The sequence below is a fragment of the Mytilus trossulus genome, chromosome 4, assembly GCF_036588685.1.
Source record: "Mytilus trossulus isolate FHL-02 chromosome 4, PNRI_Mtr1.1.1.hap1, whole genome shotgun sequence".
NCBI lineage: Eukaryota > Metazoa > Mollusca > Bivalvia > Mytilida > Mytilidae > Mytilus > Mytilus trossulus.
In genome coordinates, this window is record NC_086376.1 from 9,214,425 (window position 1) to 9,236,705 (window position 22,281).

Consider the following 22,281-nt stretch of genomic DNA (forward strand, 5'->3'; position numbering starts at 1 on the left):
AAAAAAAAACCAACACTTTACAGATCCTAAAGTATTTATTTCATCAGTCTACTTCTTTAACATTCTTGCATAGTGAATCTTAATATAAAACATATCAAAATAGAAAACAAAAAGTCATATCAAAATAACAAATACTTTCACCAGTATCACACAAAACATTAATCAATATTAATCAGTACACTGATAGAGTAAAAATAAAAAGGTATTATGCAAAGCAAAAAAATACAAAAATTAAATGAAGGCATGATAAGCACTGTAAATCCAGAAAAATTGTGTCAGAATAGGAAACTCAATAGGTGGCCGGTAATAAAAACTCTCATTTTAAAATTTGCTAGCACTATTTGTATGCAAAGTATTTTAATTCTTAAACCACAATAAGCCATCTCACATCTTTATCACTTCTTTGAAATTTACAAAAATAAAAGTACACAAAAAATTCTGAATTGACAGTATCTGTACCAATGTGTTGATGCTGCTGGAAATAAAACATCTCAGCATTGCCTTTGTGACTTTGTTAAGGTGAGACAGAGATGGCAAAAAATCAGAAAAGACACACATGTAAAGATCATATAATAAGAAATTCAAAAACTTCATTCTAGATAACTATAAAATCATGTAAAAGAAAATACATGTATGGTATTAAAAAAATAACAAAAGATTAAACAAAACATATTGTATGTAAACAATGTCATTAAAAATAGTTACCAGTATATGAAAGGATATATACGAATACCTGACATAAATGCATGTTCTAAAAAGTTATGAATAAATACCTGGTGTATTTTTTTTTTCAGCATAAATGCTACATCTGATGGTTTCAACAGGAATTTAAACATTGCAACTCCTATATACTAAGATCAAATTAGGTCATAATGAATCCTTATTTATATTACCATTTTGATTGCGCCTTCTTTATGAGCACTATTACAAGTTTGGTGTTTGAGTTATAAATGCAATAGGCCCATTTTAGATAAATGAACTGAAACATATTAAAAAATTAGAAAAAAAAATACTTAACTTCATGATTTCAGTACTGGTCGATATTGAAAGAATTCTTTATGTAAAACAACAAAATCTCAATTGGGGTTAGGGATAAGTAAACAGTTCACTTGAAACATCTGGCATGTTATTTTAAGAAATTCCAAGTACCAGTAAATATCAAACAATGATTTAAAGTAATTTATGGAACACAAACTCCTTAACATTGTGAAAATAGTCTATTGAAATCAACCTTAAAATGGAAATATACTAAAAATATCATCTTAGGACTAGGTTGATAAGAATTTCAACAGATAAAGAGTTTAGCGGTTAAATATTAGTGGTGTGACAATACTGGTCTCTGTGAAAGAAACTTTCAAGTAAACACAAAAACAAAATTTAATTGTAAACCTAAATTCACCTGCCATATTAACATGATTAAAGGACATTTAAAAGAACAAAAATAGGAAACAATTATTTCTATAAACTTTGATTGTCTAAAATTATAATCTTCTTTAAAAGCTGTTATAATACTGAATAGTGAAGACTGAAGTGGAAGCTCTGAATACAAACTGATCTTTTAAAAAAAGGTACTGAAGCAAGAGTTTATACATCTAATACAAATGGACCTTTTTGTCCCTGATCATGTGTACATGTTAAACCTTAATAAATATTTTTCCAGTGGCAAAATCTCTGTGTGCTTCTTACATCTCTAAACAATATATCCTTTAACAAAAGTTTGTCTTTTAAATGCTGTGGTATACACTGATTTTCAACAAACAATTTCAAATCATATTTGTAGAGTTTTCTAATAAAGTCTCTACAACAGATCAAGAGATTTTGAGGACTTTCTACATTACATGATAACCATTGTCGAATATTATCACTTTTACTTTTCTCAATCATCCACTGTAAAGATGTCTTTTTCTCTTGCTGTATATTATACCCTGAAGATAACAACAACCAGACCATGTCAGTTAAATTTCTGCAGATTGCAGCACATAACACAGATCGTTCTAACGGGAGTTCTTCTGGAGGTACTATGTAGCCATTATCATCGTCATTAATGTCATTTCCTATAACATTCTCTTCATATTTTACTATAAAATCCATAGAGGCATTAGCATCTAAAAGTAATCTTGCTGCCATGATGTTTCCGTTTGAAACAGCATCATACAATGGTGTTCTTATTGGTAAAGATGTAGAATTTATATCTGGATTTGCTCCTAGTTCTAGGAGCACCTTCAGAGAATCAGAATCATGATCAAATACAGCTTCATGCAGCATTGTCAGACCTTCATTACTGTGACTGTTGATATCAAACCCTTTTGACACCATTTTTCTGATAACACCAGATCGATTTATTCCATCTCTTTCAAAGAGTGCATCAATAATACACTTCCTGTCTTTCTTATCTTGTGGCTTTATACATCTCAGTCTATATTCGTTTTTGATCATTTCAATAATACCATCATAATCCATCAATTCTGCCCAATCCAAAGCTGTATAGCCGTTTAGTTCATTGTCAAGTTTTATTTGATGATTCAGCAGAATTTTAACCATATCTTCATCGTTTCTTAGGACAGCTAAATGTAAAGATTCCTGATCATATAGTTTGTCTGTCCCATGATTGAAATGAAAGCCTCTATCAAGTAGAAGCTTCAGCATCTTTTTGTTACCTGAAACAGATGTAAAATAATTACTGATTTATCTCCCTCACTAGTGATATATCTTAATTTTGACATAAATTGTTTTGAGGAAGATTACTTAAAAATAAAATTTAAGATCCAGAACTTTCAAATGATCATTGAGCATCTAATTATCAATGTGAATAAAATCATTCAGACTATATTTTATGGGTAATGGCATATTCCTACCAAATGTAAGATTCTTATATAATGAGAAAACATAACTACCAGTTTTAATCCAAACCAAAAACAGAAAAAACTGTAAAAACACCATTGAGTCAGCAACCAAACAACATTAAAAAAAAACATACATCCAAACACAATTCTTTAACTTGGAAGATTAAGATAATTGGAAAATCTATACCTTAATTTAACATTCCTAGTTATACATCAGGGCTGTGCTACTATTTCAGTAAAGTTTCTTATGTATTTTTTTATTTATTAGATAACAGCAAACTAGGATCAAGAGTTGTACAGAACATTTGTGTCAACAGCTTATTTTCAAACATGTCATTTTACTCTCAACTTGTGTTTTTGTTGATTTTGTGGACACAACTTATTTCATTGCTACGTTCACATGGTTTTTTTTACTATTAGAGGTGCATGAAATTTTATTATTGTTTACACTGCACTCTAATCTTTTTAAAGCATTACATAATAGGTCCAAGTCCAAACTTCCTTTTTTTTATATCTTTTTTTTTCATTGATTGCCATGGAGTAATGTGTTTTAGTTAGTACTAGTCGACTATGTTTCACAATTTATACATGAGCTGTGTCTGATAGAAATCCTCCTTATTAAAGCAAGTTCACTTATACAATCATGTACATGTATAAGCTTAAGACTTTATACAATCATGTACATGTATAAAGCTTAAGACTTTTGTTGATTTAAAAAATAAAGATGAATGTTGGTCTGTTTTGTATGGTTCTTATTTTTACTCAATTTTCAAACAGTTACAATCTTTGTAAGAGATTTTTCAACATGAAATAAGTTTACAGATGTATTGATATTCATTTGCAAATGGTCAATTTCTATTCGTAACAGCTCACATGTTACATCAATATTTGACAAAATGTAGAAACAACTTACTTAGTTTGACAGCAGTATGTAAAGCATATGTTTGAAACTGTGGAACAAAGTATCTTCTAGAACTGACCACTAGTTGTAACAACTCAGCATTATTTGTTTGAACAGCTTTACATATTGTCATGTTAGTAGCTTTTAGTCCTGCTTTAATCAACTTATCAACAAGTAGTACTGAGTTAATTTCCGCAGCACAACACAAAGCTGTTTTACTCTGAGTGTTAATGTAAGATTTGTTTATATTGGAATGATCAAGTAGAATTTCCACCATATCTTCAGCACCTTCTAACACAGCTAACATTAGACTAGAAACTTTATTCGTACATGGAGTACAGGTAGCATTGACATCAACGCCTGACGAAACGATAAAATTGAAAATGTTCAAGTTTTTACTTAAAATAGCGGCATGAAGCGGATTTAGACTCATAGATCCAGTCTTCTGATTTAATGATACACCATTGTCTGTTAAAAATTTAATGATGTCAAATTTTTGTAAAATACAAGATACGATAAGGAATGTTGTCCTTGCTTGACGAATAAATCTGGGATTACTTTGGTTTGTCACATGACTACATTTTCCGTGAAGTATGAATTCCACGACTTTTTCTGGATGAAATATATGCCCATTATGTTTGACTTGTTCTAACATCTTCATACATACACACGGTAAATCTGATAGATATTCTAAAAAAATAATAAAAACATTTATGAAACAAGAATGTGTCCATAGTACATGGATGCCCCACTCGCACTATCATTTTCTGTGTTCAGTGGACCGTGAGGTCAGAACTTTAATTTGGAATTAAAATTAGAAAAATCATGTCATAGGGAACATGTGTACTAAGTTTCAAGTTGATGTAACTTTAACTTCATCAAAAACTACCTTGACCAAAAACTTTAACCTGAACTTTGCACTATCATTTTCTATGTTCAGTGGAACATGTAATTGGGGTCAAAACTATAATTTGGCATTAAAATTAGAAAGATCATATCATGGGGAACATGTGTACTAAGTTTCAAATTGATTGGACTTCAACTTCATCAAAAACTACCTCGACCAAAAACTTTAACCTGAAGCGGGACGAACGGATGCACAGACGGACGGACAGATGGACGAACGAACGGAGGCACAGACCAGAAAACATAATGCCCCTCTACTATCGTAGGTGGGGCATAAAAAGTTTCAGCAAAATTGAAATATTATGATTGACTACAATAATAAGTAAACGTTTGAAAGAAAGTATGTGTGAAATTTAATTTTTATGACAAAAAAAATCATTTAAAAATTGTTTATGGATAAAATTGTCAACACTACACAAGAATATCAACCTTGAGAATATGTTTTTTAAACAGGATGAAAATAGTTAACTTATCATAAACTATGTTTCTCCAAAAAGTATCATTGGTCATAAAACACTCAAACAACCATCAGCAACTAAAATAAATTAATTAACTGAAACAATTTTACATTTTATCTTCAATATATTGAGAGAGCGGGAATGGATTGTAACCCTTGGCTAACGAAGATGGTTTTATCCCCAATTTCAATGGCACTGTGGAGTACATTTTAATTTTGTTACCCCTAACAACTTCTAATGCTCCACCATAATAAACGTATAAAAGATTTATTATTACCATATCCAAACTGTACATCCAACAGGTCAAGGTTGTTTGTAAGCTTGGTTATAACCTCCTCTTCTGATGACCTGAATAATAACCTCAACACCTCTACAATCCGGGTCTTTTCTGAGTTTTCATCCATCTTTCAAGGATCACCTTAAAATATGCTATAAATTAAACATTTTCAGAACATTTCATTGCCAAATAAATGTTCTTTATAAAGACATGTAAAAAAACAAGCAATGGTGGATAGAAAAAAGTGAAAAAGATGATTGTCTTGAAAATTTGATGCATGTCCTCATCAGAGTTTGTCTTTGTTATCATTTAAATATTTTTGTCCTATTGAAATATGGTGTTAAGAGCAGATATATTTTTTGACATATTTGTTTAGGAAATATGTTCTTGACTGTTGAAATGTTTCAATTTGATAAACTCTGGAAAAAGGACAAATTTTCATCCATACATTCAAAATACACCATAAATGCTTGAGTCCTACAAGAAAGCAATGTGCAAATAACCTTTCAAGTAATATGTCTCTTGATGAAATCAGCAACAAACCAATATAATAATAATGAATCCAGTCAGAAACTGTTGATTTCAAGCATTATCAAATCAATTTTTACAATGGGAGATAACTCAGCCATATCAAATTTTGGATGGAGTTTTGTTGTTTCCCATGGCCAAATAAACAAAAAAAGTCATCTCTAGACATAAAATAAAACAAATCAAAACTTTATGCATCTGAATTTCAAAACTTCAACCATGAATTGAAATATTGTCAAATTGTAAGCCTTCAAATTAGAAACAATGCTATCATAAACAGCTGTAAGGAGGCTCGCGGGTACAAAATTTTTGAAATAAACAACATAACAATGATTCATACCTTTACTTCAGGTTACATAACACTTGTAGATCTACATATTTATAGCCAGTCTTCTTCCTGGAAAATTCCCATGCTCAAACCTACGCATACTTCATATTACACTAAAGAAATTAGATATTGGAGGATAATTCTGAAACATATATATACAAATACATTTTTGGTACATTTTTTGTAAGTTTTCAGGTATATAATACATACTGATAAAAATGTACATTTGTGTATTTTAAAAAGGCAGTGGCTATTTTGACGGCTGCTGCAAAATAGTCTCCTAGGGGCTATTTTGTCAGCTCAGTCAAAATAGCTATCTATATAGAGTTTTGCTATTTTGCTGGTCTTATTTCAGATTTTTAATCAGACTATTTGAAATAAAAAATATTTCTATGAAATTATTTATATACAAATCAGATATAGGGCTAAATGTCAATATGCTTCCCTCTGAAGAATTAAAATCACGATCTTCTATTATTAGCACTCCAAAACGTAGCTGTAAATTGTCACAAAGTGAAAAATATAGACAAACACAGTTTCCTACCCAGCAGATTGCAACTTTGGTTTCAGAAGATACAGAAAACAATTATTTAGACAAAAACATTTACTTTACAAAATATATTAAAACATTGGAATGATGGAAAGCATTGATAAGTGGTGGAATTTCTTAAATTGGAAACATCTGATCAAATGGAATCACAAAGGGAAGTTGCAGATCTGAATGAACAAGCAGAAAGTAGAAACATCTGATCAAATGGAATCACAAAGGGAAGTTGCAGATCTGAATGAACAAGCAGAAAGTAGAATCGATAGTCAATGTAATGAAAGTGGTGAAATCAAATCAGCGAGAGATGACATTCAATTTGAACATGATTTATTGAACTCTGCTGGAACGATTTCAAGTATAGTTTTACCACCTACAATGAAAAAGCACTAGAGACTTAAGGGAATTACAAACTGTAATAGGATTACCTAAAAGGTGGGCACCAAAGACAAAATATATTCCTTTTGATCAAAAAGCGTCTAAGGAGACTGATGTGATTGTATTAGAATGGTTTGTTGGAAAAGAAATAGCAAAGTCAGCAGTTGATGTCTTCAGTGGCAGCATCTTTCGTGTGCAAGACTAAAGAGTAAAGAATGCACCAAAAGCAAGGCACTTGTTTTATTACACTTGTTAAACATTATGAGCTGGTTAAATTGTTTTAGAACCTATAGGATGTTTTATTTTAAAGTTTTAATTAGAATGTCGTTTTTTTCTATATGGGTTTGCATGATTTGTCTATTAAATGTGTTATATATTTTTTTAACTATCAATTTTAATATTTATGTTTTGTATAAGTGTTTTAAAAAATACATATAGTTTTAGAGACTTCTTAATACATAGAGAGTATCAATTTTAATATGCAGGTTCTGTCTAAAGTTATAAAGAAGACATACTTGTTTAGAGATATTCTTATTATTAAAAGTTTATTTTTCTATATTTTTCTATTCTTATATACTGAAAATCTTAATTTGGGCCGGCAAAATAGCCAAACTCAAAATAAATCACTATTTCGCCTGAGCTGGGAAAATAGCACCCTAAGGCCGGACCTAACAAAATAGCCCATTACTTTTTCAATACATCAATTATTTATTTTATCAAATTATTGCATTTTAAATTGTTATTTCATCTCACAAGTACCATGGAAAAAGAAATCTGCCTTTAAGACAGAGATATTATCACATATTTATCATGGATTCTATAGGTGTCATGTTGGATGCAATACACCTTATTGAGAAACTTGAAGCAGATATTGCGAAATATAGTATATTAGGGGATATAATCCTTATGGGAGATCTAAATGCACATATAAACTGTAAAGAGTTAGATTTCATAACAAATGAAGTAGATGACAATTTGGACAACTTTCTTCCCACTAATTATGTGGCAGATAATGTATGCAAAGTTAGAAATACTCAAGTACACCAAAAAACTAATAACTATGGAAAATTAATACTTGACTTATGCACAGAATCTCAATTAAGAATCCTTAATGGAAGAACTCTTGGTGATTCAAAAGGTAAAATCACTTTCTATAATCATAATGGTGTGTCAATTGATGACTATTGTTTATGTTCATCTAAATTTTTACCAAGTATTGTCAATTTTAGTGTAGGACAATTTGAACCAACAATATCTGATCACTGTCCAATTTCAATAACTTTACATTCTCAATTAGTGAATAAGTCATGTGATGATTATGTTAATCCAACTCTTAGAAGAGTTAAATGGACTACTAAACGAGAAGAAATTTTTAAGTCCAATATGTTGAAAGTGAACTTTAGAACCATAAATTCTGATGTAGATAATTTAACCCAAAATATAGATGCGAATAATACATGTAATTCCAATGTAACTCAAAGTGTTAATGACACCGTCTCCAGTATATCATCAATATTATACAATGCTGCTTTTTTAAGTAATACTAATAAGACCCCTGGTAAAGACAAGAGAAGTAAAAGAAGAAAAATAAAAAAGCCATATTATGATAATGAATGTGAATCTAAATATAGGTCCCTAAAGAGTCTGACTAGAAAATTATGTACTGAGCCCTGGAATGACAGTCTTAGACACAATGTATTAAATCATAAAAAGGAACTGAATAAACTTATAAGGAAAAAATATAGACAATTTAGACATAAAATGATAAACCAGATTATAGATTCAAATAATAGCTGTCCAAATGATTTTTGGAAAACAATTAAGAAACTGAAAAAGGAGAACTTCAAGGATCCTAGTTCTAACATACAACCTAAAGAATGGTTTAAATATTTTAATAAATTAATAAATATTGATTATGATAAAAATGTATGTAATGATAAGAAAGAGTATACTTCTTTTAAAGATTGTAACACATGTACTAAGATGTTAAACAGTTCTATTACAACTGAGGAGGTGGTTATTGCAGCAAAATCTTTAAAGAATAATAAAGCAAGTGGTTCAGATTGTATTACGAATGAAATGTTACAAATATCTTGTTATATGAATATTGATGTGTATGTAAAATTGTTTAATCTTATTCTTAAGTCTGGTATCTACCCAACTTTATGGAGAAAAATTTTTATTAAGCCCATTTTTTGAAGGGTGGGTGTTTTAATGATCCATCTAATTATCGAGGTATAGCCCTTTCAAGTTGTTTGGGAAATTTTTTTCTAAAAGTTTTACATAACAGATTAGAAAAGTATCTTGAAGGAAATGAACTTATATGTCGTGAGCAAATTGGATTCAGAAAGGGAAGTCGAACAAGTGATCATGTTTTAACTCTAAAAACTATAATTGATAAAGCATTTAAATCATCAAAAAAGATATATGCCTGTTTCATTGATTTCAGGAAGGCATTTGATACTATTAATAGAGATGCCCTCTTTTACAAATTGTCTTTTTACAACATAGATGGTCCCTTTTTTAGTATAATGAAAGATATGTATAAAGAGGTTTTGTACTCGGTAAAGATCTCGGAAGGTATCACTGATTTTTTTAATTCCTCAGTTGAGGTAAAACAAGGGTGTATTTTAAGCCCTACATTATTTTCTTTATATATTAATGATTTACCATCTATTTTTGACTCAACATGTGAACCACCCAAGTTAAATGATGATGATATATCATGTCTGTTATATGCTGATGATTTAGTTCTTATTTCTGAATCGGCTAATGGCTTACAAAAATGCCTTGACAAGCTTAGTTTATATTGCACTAGTTGGGATTTAACAGTAAATCTTGACAAAACCAAAGTTATGATTTTTAACAAATCAGGTAAAAAACTTATAAAAGACAAGTTTGTTTTTAGTGATAATATTTTGGAACACTGTACAGAATATAAATATTTGGGTATACTGTTTAAACCATCTGGTAGTTTTACAGAGGCAGTGAGACTTCTTTGTAAAAAAGCCTCAAAAGCTATATTTTGTATTAGAAAACTGTTATTTTCTGAAAATATCAATGTATTACCTCACTTAAAGCTTTTTGATGCTTGTGTTAAACCTATACTTCTTTATTGTAGCGAAGTTTGGTCTCTGTATATGATAAAAGATATTACAAATCTAGAGTCAAAATATTGGTCATTGGATACCATCAAAGTCCAAATTAAATTTGCAAAAACTTTAATTGGAGTAAATAAATCAGCTGTCAATTTAGCAGTACTAGCTGAACTTGGTATGTATCAAGTTTTTATAGAAGCTCTAAAACTGTCAATTGGCTTCTGGTTGCATGTCATAAAATCTGATAACAATTGTTTACTAAAAGATGTATATTGTTCCAACCTGCAATTAACCAATGGATTTGCTAAAAAGATTGAACAGTTACTTGCTACATTAAATTTTTCACATGTTTGGAAAAATCATGATACTATTTCAAAAAAGCGTTTATTATATGCAATTCATACCAAACTTAATGATAGATATCTTAATTATTGGAAAGAAAATATATTTTGTGATAATAAATCAGTGCATGGTAATAAGCTGAGAACATATAGACAGCTTAAAGAAAATTATAAATTGGAAACCTATTTATTGTTAAATATAGACAGAAAAGTAATAGGGCATTTTGCTAAAATTCGTATTAGTAATAGTGTTCTTAGAATTGAACAAGGGCGTCACACTAAAACCCCTGTAGAAGAAAGAATTTGTCCTTTGTGTCTCTTAGAAGTAGAAGATGAATTTCATTTCACTTTAAAATGTACAAAATTAAATATAATTAGAGACCAACTGTTTTCCAGAATTAGTGAAATAGTTCCCTCTTTTTTCAATATGACTAATGAAGCAAGATTTAAATTTTTGTATACGTGTGTTGAGACTGATATAATTAGAATTATTGTTAAATTTATAAGCGACATGTACATTTCTAGAAATGCTCTATTAAGCACTAAATAACTTTGTGGTACCACCTCCTCATATAATGTTTATAAATTTGGTATGATATATATATATGTTTGTATGTTTGTGTATAACAAATTTGTATTGTCTTGGTATCAATCCTGTAATTTTGGATTTTAAACCAATAAAAATTACTTACTTACTTACTTACTTACTTATCGCTAATCCCGGCTAACCCGGCCGCTTGAACTTTTGACGTCAACAACTTGTGGTGTCAAATATTTTGTTTTATGATGTAAACATTTTACAGGAACCTGTGTGATATCCAGCAATGGCGGACAAATAGTCTTTTATAGCAATAAGGTTTATATTCTCTCATAGTCAGGGCATGTTGCTAATTAGTGCGAGATTACTCTGACGTCCAACGGCTGTTATGCCAGACAAGCTGGGCCCCAGCTTGTCTGGCATAACAGTCGTTGGACGTCAGAGTAATCTCGGACTGATCTCAAACAGGAATGTTAATTTGGCTTGAGGGCACATGCTGATAGGTAATGCCAATTGTCATCATGTTCCGACGTTGCCGTTATTCCTTGAAAAACAAAGGATTCAAGATATAGATCTCTGACTCTGGAACATTTATCTGCACTCAGTCTCAAGAGGGTGGTAAAGGGGGGCCCTGAACACGGAAACACGTGAAATAAAAATCGCAAAAACGTTGCACGGAAAATAAAAATCGGAAAAAACGAAGCACGAGAAATGAAATCGTACATATTAACGGAAAAAGTAAAATAATTTAGTAATCATGCTGCCGTTCTTGGATACCATCTTGTCATTATAAAATGGACATGATGACCCTTCAGTCACCTTTTAGCCTCCGCTAGTTACAACTGATTTGAAAGAAAAATATTATTCATAAATATAATTGGATATCAATTTAATATTCTGTGAACTCATAACTTAAAACAATCTCCGGACTGCCTTTGAATTAGTGCCGGTTTACTTTTTTAATCAAATGCGCGACAAGCAGGAGAAATTAACGGTTCCGACACGAAACACGGAAAATAAATAACGGAGAACATGAAGCACGCACGTCGAAACTAAACACGAAATAAAACACCAAAAACACGTGAAATAAAAAGGCCGAAAACGTTGCACGAAAATAACCCTTTACCACCCCCTCTCAAGATTCAAAGTTTTATTTAGAGCCGATATTCAATAAACTATCTTTGTAACTTGTTAATTCTTATGCATATAATTTATGCAACTTTGTTTTTACACCACACACAATATTTAAGTAATTTTTTCTCCGAATTACATTATTTGTACAATGTTTTAAGGATAAATGTGTGCCACAAAATAAGAATTTGTTGTTCTTGCCTACCATTTTTGTCTTTTACATCTTTTTTAAAACTGTGAAGGACTCTCATTTTTAAAACGCGTTACCGACTACATGAATGTCTACAGCTAAATACCAACGAAATATATCTACAACAGACAACGAACTTCTTTTTTATACAGCTAAATACCCAAACTATATTAAACAACGGACCTCTTTATCTATACAGCTTTTGTTATAGTTAAAGATTATGTATCCTTGTGTTGATTCAATGCTTAACATATGAAAAATTTCATTTGGTTTAATTGTTTTTTTAATTCAGTTAGACTCGACCTTGTGTTTAACTGAATTTGTGTACATGATCAAGTAGGAGCGATTAAAAGTCACGAAAATAGTTTTATCCAAATTCACACATCAGTATACTAGTATATGATTATAAAATGTTTTTGTATTTGAGGATTTCAGATAAGGATACACGGTGTGTGTCAGATCTCATGTTTTTGTCTTTGAGGATTTCAGATAAGGATATGTACGGTGTGTCAGATCTCCATGTTTTTGTCTTTGAGGATTTCAGATAAGGATACATGGTGTGTGTCAGATCTCATGTTTTTGTCTTTGAGGATTTCAGATAAGGATACACGGTGTGTGTCAGATCTCATGTTTTTGTCTTTGAGGATTTCAGATAAGATTGCGTACAATGGGAGGCAACTCTCATTGTACCTAATTGATAACACCTTGTAAGAGATTGCTTCCCTTTGATACTTCATCCGGGTTTATATTACCATGTGGTTTTAAGCGAAAGAGCATGTTCCAGGCCACTTTATTATGTAATTGATATAAAACATTTTATTTTTACATCCGATGGAAAACAATAGAACAAGAAAACCTCCAGCGTACTTAAAAGACTTTATTCTATCATCTTTTGAAATGCAGAAGGATTTTGATTCAGTTACAGAAGCTGGACTAGGAGATATAATTAATTCTGAAAACGTGGTTCATCGTCAGACATCAACACCGAAATCAGACGAGGCAAGTGCTAGCGTTCGTTCAAAATTACCTTCATCTACGAACATTGTGAGTGAACTTGATAAAACAATTCAAGAATTGACAATACAAAACAAAATTTTGGAACGTGATTTGTTGGCGAAACAACATGAGCTCCTTGTAGCCAAGAAAACATCCGGTGGTAAATCTTCAAGAACTAAAACGAAGGACAATGGTAAAAAAGTTAAAACATTAAAGCTTCCATCGCTTAATGAGATACGGGATCAAGATAAAGTTGGAAAACAGGCTAAAGAGCTTACTCGACAGCTGCTTAATCAATCTTCGTCCTCTTCCGATGATTCTGATTTTTCAAATGATAACGACGAGGATAAGGACAAAGCTCAAATCAAAGGTAATGATTTACCATATGTTATATTCAAAGATAAACAAAAAAGAACAGCAGTTTCCGGTGAAGCAAGAGCTGCTAAGGATAGAGTTAAATATGATGTGCCATGGCCACATGAGCATGCACAAACCAAATCGGTCAATTATTCTGATAAAGATTTCGGTCTAGCACAACTAGTCAGAGGTGAAACATTCATTTATGCATAACATAGAAAAACAAGCCATTTCTGTGCACAGACAAAAACATCTAATTAATTTGCTTTATCTCGTTGAAAAATACCCCTTTGCGGAGATAAAGGATTTTCACGCCGAAGTTTTGCGTTCCATAGAAAGAGGTCACAAAAATTGGTCGCATGCATTTGTTGAAGAACAAGGCCGTTCTCTCGTCACCCCCCTCACTTCGTTTTCGTCTACCCCGACTAAAACAGGTTTCAAGGATAAGCCGGTTGATCGCAATCCAATTTGCGGCGCATATCAAGCGGGAAACTGTAGTCGATCCGGAGATCATTTTGGAGCCTATGGGGACAAAAAACTATTGCATGTTTGCAGAAAGTGCGTCCGTAAAGGAAAAGATTCGAGTGATGCGTCTGTGCTACACCCTTCGAAGGATTGCCAACATCATCAATGATGTTCAACTTCAGTGCTACATTGTGAATCTACTAAAATGATCAATAAATTAATAGTGTTATTCAAAGGAAATTATATTCCCCTGTAATTACAGGTGTGTTATTGTGTGATAATTACGAAAATGATGTTGTGAAACCCCCTGTAATTGTGTCAGGTGCGATTGCTTCCCCTGATTATTCAGGTGTGTATGATGAGTTAACGAAATCTTATTCCCCTGCAAATATAGGTGTGTTGTGTGATTATTCACAAAATTCATTAGGAATATCCTCTGCATATGAGCCAGATGTTTTGAGTATTATTTGTGATGTTTCGTCATGTGAATCTATAGGCGAGTCAAGCTCCGTAGGTTTTAATTTAACAGGCGTTGATTAAGCCCCAGTCACACTGTCACGTTTCGGCTATCCCGTTTTGCTACGTTTTCAAAACGTAGCGAAACGGCAATATCCGTAGTGAATCGTATCGATCCGTACTTAAAACGGCTATATACGTAGTTATGCGTAGATTGATACGTGATCGGTGCCGTTTGTATTGGTCTGCACAATACAAACGTGACTAAAAATGAAAACGTAGTACTAACGTAGAAAAGCGCAGTAAAACGTAGAAGGAACGTAGAAATGCGTATTAGAAATGACCTGATACGTTCTAAAACGTATTTGATTATAATCACTAGGTGTTATTACGTTTAAGTACGTATCTGCCACGTTGCATTAGGTTTTTGTACGGTATATTACGCTTCATGGTACGCATTAATAGGTTTCATCACGTTATTCTAGGCATTATTACGTATCGATGCGTATTACTACGCATGATTACCTAGCTTCTTCTACGTATAATCAAACCACGGGTATCTATATTTCTCGCCATTTGTTAAAATAGTTTGTCAGTCTTACAGCAAGATGGACAGACAACGGATGGAAATGACAAATTATGGATTATTGATACACAATCATATTTTGACGAACGGACACTCAACCAAACGTTTTTTACGAAGGGTATTACACAATGCCTTGCGACTTCGTGTGGCGGGGTATAAAAACTAATGTCATTACCATAGCGTATCATCGGACACAGGATGTTGGTACCAGGCTTAAACGATTTGTATGGTGTTCAATTTTAAAGCTGCTACAGTACATCAAAAAGTTGTTGCACTGCACCCATGGAGTTATGTTTTTATATATAGCGTATTCGGCCGTGTATGGTACACATTCATCAAGTAACAAAACATTAACATACAAAAGCATAGCATACCTTCCCCACAATCTGTCGTCAACACCCTATCTCATAACAAGAAAACAAGAAATGCCGGGAGCACAATCAATCCGATACAATTACTTTTAACTGAAAAGTATTTACAAATGTGAGTGTGATGGACGGACGGACGGACCAAAACATTATAAAAAGTCCTGATGTGAAGATATAGTTTCAATTTAACTAATTATACAAAGAAGTAAATGGTTACTGACCTTCTTTCATCGTCTTCTTGACTTTCCTCTTTGTCCTCATGTTCACTGGGAGAATCGACGCAAGCATCTGTTCCGTATTTTGCCTTGAGTTTCTCTTTCAGCTGAAATATTCAGACATAATCGGAACATTATTTATGTATTCGTACAAGATATATCGAGATAAAGTCAAACGTTTGAAATGAAACAGCTGTAAAATGAATTTCGTAGAATCAGAACATTAAGTATCATTTAGAAAAAGAAAAAAGGTACGGGAATTCAACAAAGGAAATAACAACAAAAGGTAAAAAAAGTGAACTGAAATATTAAGTAATAGAAAACTGTATTGCACACGTTTATTCCTCCTCTGGTTTCTATTCTGGCAATATGTGGACCCAAGAAGCCAAATATTTCTTTGATCCATTTGTCTCTTTGAGTATCATCTTTTCTGCCTGAACCAGATTTATTGCCTTCTCGTGTCAGTCTTCCGAGCTGAGATCTCATTGACTCAACCCATGTCCTGAGAGTCTTCCAATCCTCTACCCCTAGCTCATTAGCTTTTGTTTGCCATCGTGTATTTTTGAGAGCAGTATCTTTGTACTGAAAATGAGCTGAAAGAGAAGAAAAAAATCGGTCACATTGATTTTTAAATATAAAGACCATGCTGTAAGTTTATCTATGTCTACTGGTGGGGTTAACATCTTTTGACATTTATTCTCCGTATTAATATTTTAAATTATAGCAAATAAATACATGTACCTTTGTTGTATAGAGGTTCGTTTTCTCTATACCAATCTGCCAACTCATCCTGCTTTTCTTGTGGTATTTCTAATGGCTTGCTTCGTTTGCGCTTCTCTTTATTGGTATTAGCTGGCTGTTCAGTATCACTATTTTGTGTTTGCTCATTTGTTTCTTGTGTATTAGTTGTTTCAGTCTCTAAATTTTTAGACCATAAAATGGGAACAAAATAATTTAATTACAATGACAGATGTATTAATAATTATAAAGTGTACCTCTATTAATGTCTCCAGATTTGTTTTAGTTACTCTGCTCCCTCTTTGCATCTCTGTCCTTTCTAAATTTTATTGAATAATGATGCCGTTTCATGATAAGTGATCACAGCGTAGTGACACGTGATACTGCGTGCAATAAACTTGCTAAATCGTAGGAAATCGTGCAAAAGCGTACTTGAACCGATTTAGAAACGTACCAAACCCTAGTAATACGTAGTGAAACGTAGTAAACCGTAGTGAAACGTAGTTTATACGTACTGAAGCGTATTAAAACCTAGTAGAACGTACCCCTTGTAGTTATAAAAAAAACCTAGCAAATCGTAACAAAACGAAACAATACGTAGAGGAACGTATCAAAACGTGGCGTAAACCTAGTTAAACGTACGGACCGTTAAAAATGACAAAAAAATTCCATGAAACGTAGCATTTCTACACGTACTGAAACCTAGCTGTCGAAACGTGACAGTGTGACTGAGGCTTTATTGTGACAATGCTTTGAGTGAAAAAACGTCCCCTGCGTTTACAGGTGTGTCTATTTATGAAAATGATTCATATTTATTGCAATCTTTATTTTGTAGCACTGATTTTGACACTGTTGTCAAAGATAACAATTACATGAATTACAATGTTGTTGATGAAACTAATAATTAATGCACTTTTAGCTTCAAGTATTTGTCCTTGGTTTACAAAAACAGCAGGGTCTATTGATTTTGAGTATTCACCAGATATGAGTGGCAATATTTTGAAAGATGTATCAACCAAATTTTGTGAAATGAATATAAATAATTTTTCACGTGTTCATGAAGCCGTGACGGTTATCTACAGTCACTACAAGATACTTATAAGTTATTACAAAGATTTGAAAAGAAAAAAAAAAAAAAAAACATTGCACCAAACGTCAGTTACAACAAGCATGGGAAGTTGGCTTTTATTTCGTTATCGGATTTGCTATCCCGTTGGAATCTTTCGGAGAAGAACAGATCACATTTTTTTTTTTATAGAATCTAAACTTTAAAATTCAGATTTTATTGAGAAAGAGGTGTTTAGTCATATGTTTAATGATATTATAAACATTTAGGTTTTCATACATGATACATTGACATTCTTTTTGCGCATATTTAGTGTCAGATAAGACTAACTTTGATAATTAATATGACATTGTTGTTTATCTAATTACTGTTGTTTATGACTTCCAGGTCTTAAGTCCAGAAGAGCAGTTTTGCAGAAAGAGGTCAAACTTGCTAAGGGTGCAGCCTTTCGGCCTGGTACTTATTCTAATTTGAAGAGTCAACTCAATGCGTACCACATTTTTTGTGTTTATTATAAATTTCGACCATTTCCTTGTATTAAGGACATAGTGTGTGCTTATGCATGTTTTCTATCCAAGAGTTTAAGCAGTTTTTCATCTGTTAAGAATTATATTTCTGGCATTAAGACCTGGAGTCAACTTTTTGGTTTTACTGTGGAACCTTTTTTATCTACAGAATTCAAATTGACTTTAAGAGGATTGAGTCATAAGAATCAGCATGTGGCTGTTTCAAAATTACCATTGTTACCTACACATTTAATTGATATTGTTAGGTTGTTGAATATTTATGATTATTTAGATGCTTGTTTATGGTGTTTTCTAACGTTTGCCTTTTTTGGTATGCTTAGGGCGTCAAACCTGGTCAGCAGAAGCTCTACATCTTTTAATTCCCGTGAACAATTGATCAGAGATGATGTTGTTGTTAGTGAAAAGGGTATCCTCCTTTTATTGAAATGGTCAAAGACTAGACAAAATCATGATTACACCCATCAGGTTTCTCTGTGTTGCTCAGTTGAGCCTTCAATATGTCCTGTTCGAGCTTATAAGCATCTTGTGTCTTTAATACCTGGTGATAAGAATGCTCCCGTTTTTGCTTTACCTGTTCATGGTAAATTATTGCCCTTATCTAGATCCGTTTTGTTGAACCGTTTTAGAGAGTTAATTGTTCTTGTTGGTTTAGACCCTTCAGTTTATTCTTTTCATTCGCTGAGACACGGAGGGGCTACTTTAGCCACCAAGGCTGGCATTCCTGAGATTTTATTGAAACATCACGGAGACTGGAGATCTGATTGTTTTCAGACTTACATTAAACAAGCAAGTGTTGATATGTATCGGGTCACGTCAGCTATGAATTATTTGATTGGTAGTTAGTTTTAGGGTATTTTGCCGGTGTATTATTATATTCTTGATTTGATGTTGTTTTTTTTTTTTTTTTTTTTTTTTTTTTTTTTTTTATGTATATTATTAACCCCTGTGTTTGGCGACTTCGTTTTGGGTTCAGGTGCTTCAAATTGACATTTTGTTCATTGTAGCTTATTGATACCATGCTTGGTATAACTATATATGCATTACTATAATAAAGCACCTTTCGCCAAACACTATTAGTTGTCAATTGCGTACAATGGGAGGCAACTCTCATTGTACCTAATTGATAACACCTTGTAAGAGAATGCTTCCCTTTGATACTTCATCCGGGTTTATATTACCATGTGGTTTTAAGCGAAAGAGCATGTTCCAGGCCACTTTATTATGTAATTGATATAAAACATTTTTTTTTCTTTTTCTTTTTATTGTTAATTTTTTCTAATTACTTTTATTATTACCCACATTGGGGTTCAGGTGCTTCAAATTGACATTTTGTTCATTGTAGCTTATTGATACCATGCTTGGTATAACTATATATGCATTACTATAATAAAGCACCTTTCGCCAAACACTATTAGTTGTCAATTACACGGTGTGTGTCAGATCTCCATGTTTTTGTCTTTGAGGATTTCAGATAAGGATACACGGTGTGTGTCAGATCTCCATGTTTTTGTCTTTGAGGATTTCAGATTAGGATACATGGTGTGTGTCAGATCTCATGTTTTTGTCTTTGAGGATTTCAGATAAGGATACACGGTGTGTGTCAGATCTCATGTTTTTGTCTTTGAGGATTTCAGATAAGGATATGTACGGTGTGTCAGATCTCCATGTTTTTGTCTTTGAGGATTTCAGATAAGGATACACGGTGTGTGTCAGATCTCATGTTTTTGTCTTTGAGGATTTTAGATAAGGATACACGGTGTGTGTCAGATCTCCATGTTTTTGTCTTTGAGGATTTTAGATAAGGATACACGGTGTGTGTCACATCTCCATGTTTTTGTCTTTGAGGATTTCAGATAAGGATACACGGTGTGTGTCAGATCTCCATGTTTTTGTCTTTGAGGATTTCAGATAAGGATGCACGGTGTGTGTCAGATCTCATGTTTTTTTTCTTTGAGGATTTCAGATAAGGATACGGTGTGTGTCAGATCTCCATGTTTTTGTCTTTGAGGATTTTAGATTTAAGGATACACGGTGTGTGTCAGATCTCCATGTTTTTGTCTTTGAGGATTTCAGATAAGGATACACGGTGTGTGTCAGATCTCCATGTTTTTGTCTATGAGGATTTTAGATAAGGATACACGGTGTGTGTCAGATCTCCATGTTTTTGTCTTTGAGGATTTCAGATAAGGATACACGGTGTGTGTCAGATCTCCATGTTTTTGTCTTTGAGGATTTCAGATAAGGATACACGGTGTGTGTCAGATCTCCTTGTTTTTGTCTTTGAGGATTTCAGATAAGGATACACGGTGTGTGTCAGATCTCTATGTTTTTGTCTTTGAGGATTTCAGATAAGGATACACGGTGTGTGTCAGATCTCCATGTTTTTGTCTTTGAGGATTTCAGATAAGGATAAACGGTGTGTGTCAGATCTCCATGCTTTTGTCTTTGAGGATTTCAGATAAGGTCTTAGGATACACGGTGTGTGTCAGATCTTCATGTTTTTGTCTTTGAGGATTTCAGATAAGGATACACGGTGTGTGTCAGATCTCCATGTTTTTGTCTTCGAGGATTTCAGACCTTGTGTTATATTAAGTGTATAGGATTCTTGTCAGTTAGTCGATAATTAAAAAAAACCTTAAACACATGAATGATTCGTAGGGAGTAAACGTCTACAGATCAGCGACCACACGACAAAATGACTAAAAATATATAATTTAATCTATTATAATAAATCTCAACCTTTTTCTTTTAACCGTCGACCAGGAGCTAGAATAGAAATAGGACAATGCATATTTTTCCCCCAGTTGATACGATCTTCCAGGTTTTTCGTTTTCCTATCATAATATCCTTGATGGGGACTGCTGCCTCATGACTTTAGTTAACCAATACAGCACCAAAGGAAATACAGTTGTGGTAAGTTCTTCGAATGTTTGTGATGTGTTTGGTCGTTACGGAATATAAAAGATGTCAATATGAATTTCATTTATCGTATACCCATAATACCAATGTTTTTTTTCCGGATGTGGTATCAACGACTAAACTTATCATTGGTATTTTACTTGCCATGAGCAGCACATCTGGTGCCAATGGTTGAGCATGAAATGCTGTTCATCCTGAGCATCTGAGTGAACATTCAGTTTTGGTGGAGGAGTTGGTGTTGTCAGTGTTCAGTCTTTAACTTTGTAGTGTTTTGTTGACTGTCTTTCCAATGTTTTACCTTTTGGCAATTGTACTTTCTGTTTATCTTCGACTAAAATTTGTGATTGATGGTCCTTTCTATTTTGTCCCCTTTAATTCTTAATTAACAATCCCGTATTAACGAATGCTTCAGTGCAATTGCTTAAAATACTGAACCTGGTGATATAAAATCAAGTCGTTACCCTCGGTATTAAAGCACTTTTTAATGGACCAATGAATTAAAGTTACATTATGACTACAGCTAGTCAGTTGTAAACCAAAGACATAGATAAAATTGAGAATGGAAATGGGGAATGTATCAAAGAGACAACAACCCGACCATAGAAAAAACAAACAACAACAGCGGAAGGCCACCAACAGGTCTTCAATGTAACGAGAAATTCCCGCACCGGGAGGTGTCCTTCAGCTGGCCCCTAAACAAATATATACTAGTTCAGTGATAATGAACGCCATACTTATTTCCAAATTGTACACAAGAAACTAAAATTAAAATAATACAAGACTAACAAAGACCAGAGGCTCCTGACTTGGGACAGGCGCAAAAATGCGGCGGGGTTAAACATGTTTATGAGATCTTAACCCTCCCCCTATACCTCTAGCCAATGTAGAAAAGTAAATGCATAACAATACGTACATTTAAAATTCAATAACATGTGAAGAATCATGCCGGCAATATTGTGATTGGTACAGTAAATCAATCAGGGCCAGAAAAGTGTTTAAAGTGTTGAACCCTTTTTTTCTTCTTTGTTTTAAAGTGAAAATATGCCAAGGCGTCTTAGATGCAAAATTATCTAACTTTTGAAGAATGAACTATCCCTTTAGTGAATTTTCCCTTTTGGGTCTATTAA

General features: G+C 32.8%; 1 protein-coding gene across 2 annotated transcripts; it reads right to left on the reverse strand.

Annotated features, from left to right (window-relative positions):
• Nucleotides 1–94: 94 nt before the first annotated feature.
• Nucleotides 95–12,548, reverse strand: LOC134714606 (putative ankyrin repeat protein RF_0381). 2 transcript variants are annotated; one of them, XM_063575991.1, is made up of 5 exons: nucleotides 12,477–12,548; nucleotides 6,254–6,383; nucleotides 5,386–5,526; nucleotides 3,757–4,434; nucleotides 95–2,657 (listed from the first exon to the last, which is right to left on the reverse strand). In XM_063575991.1, the coding sequence occupies exons 3-5, from the start codon at nucleotides 5,510–5,512 to the stop codon at nucleotides 1,642–1,644; spliced, it is 1,821 nt and encodes a 606-aa protein (XP_063432061.1). In that variant the 5' UTR covers nucleotides 5,513–5,526; nucleotides 6,254–6,383; nucleotides 12,477–12,548; the 3' UTR covers nucleotides 95–1,641. The 2 variants fall into 2 exon arrangements, with proteins under 2 accessions (XP_063432061.1, XP_063432062.1); XM_063575992.1 differs by lacking the exon at nucleotides 12,477–12,548 and adding an exon at nucleotides 12,411–12,472.
• Nucleotides 12,549–22,281: the final 9,733 nt, after the last annotated feature.

Bases quoted from the DNA above. Each gene is read 5' to 3' on its own strand.
- LOC134714606 (XM_063575991.1), bottom strand. From the start codon at position 5,512: ATGGATGAAAACTCAGAAAAGACCCGGATTGTAGAGGTGTTGAGGTTA. The intron at 4,435-5,385 runs GTAATAATAAAT...TTATTTTTTTAG, and splicing joins GGATGTACAGTTTGGATATG to AATATCTATCAGATTTACCG. The intron at 2,658-3,756 runs GTAAGTTGTTTC...CATCTGTTTCAG, and splicing joins ACATACTGCTGTCAAACTAA to GTAACAAAAAGATGCTGAAG.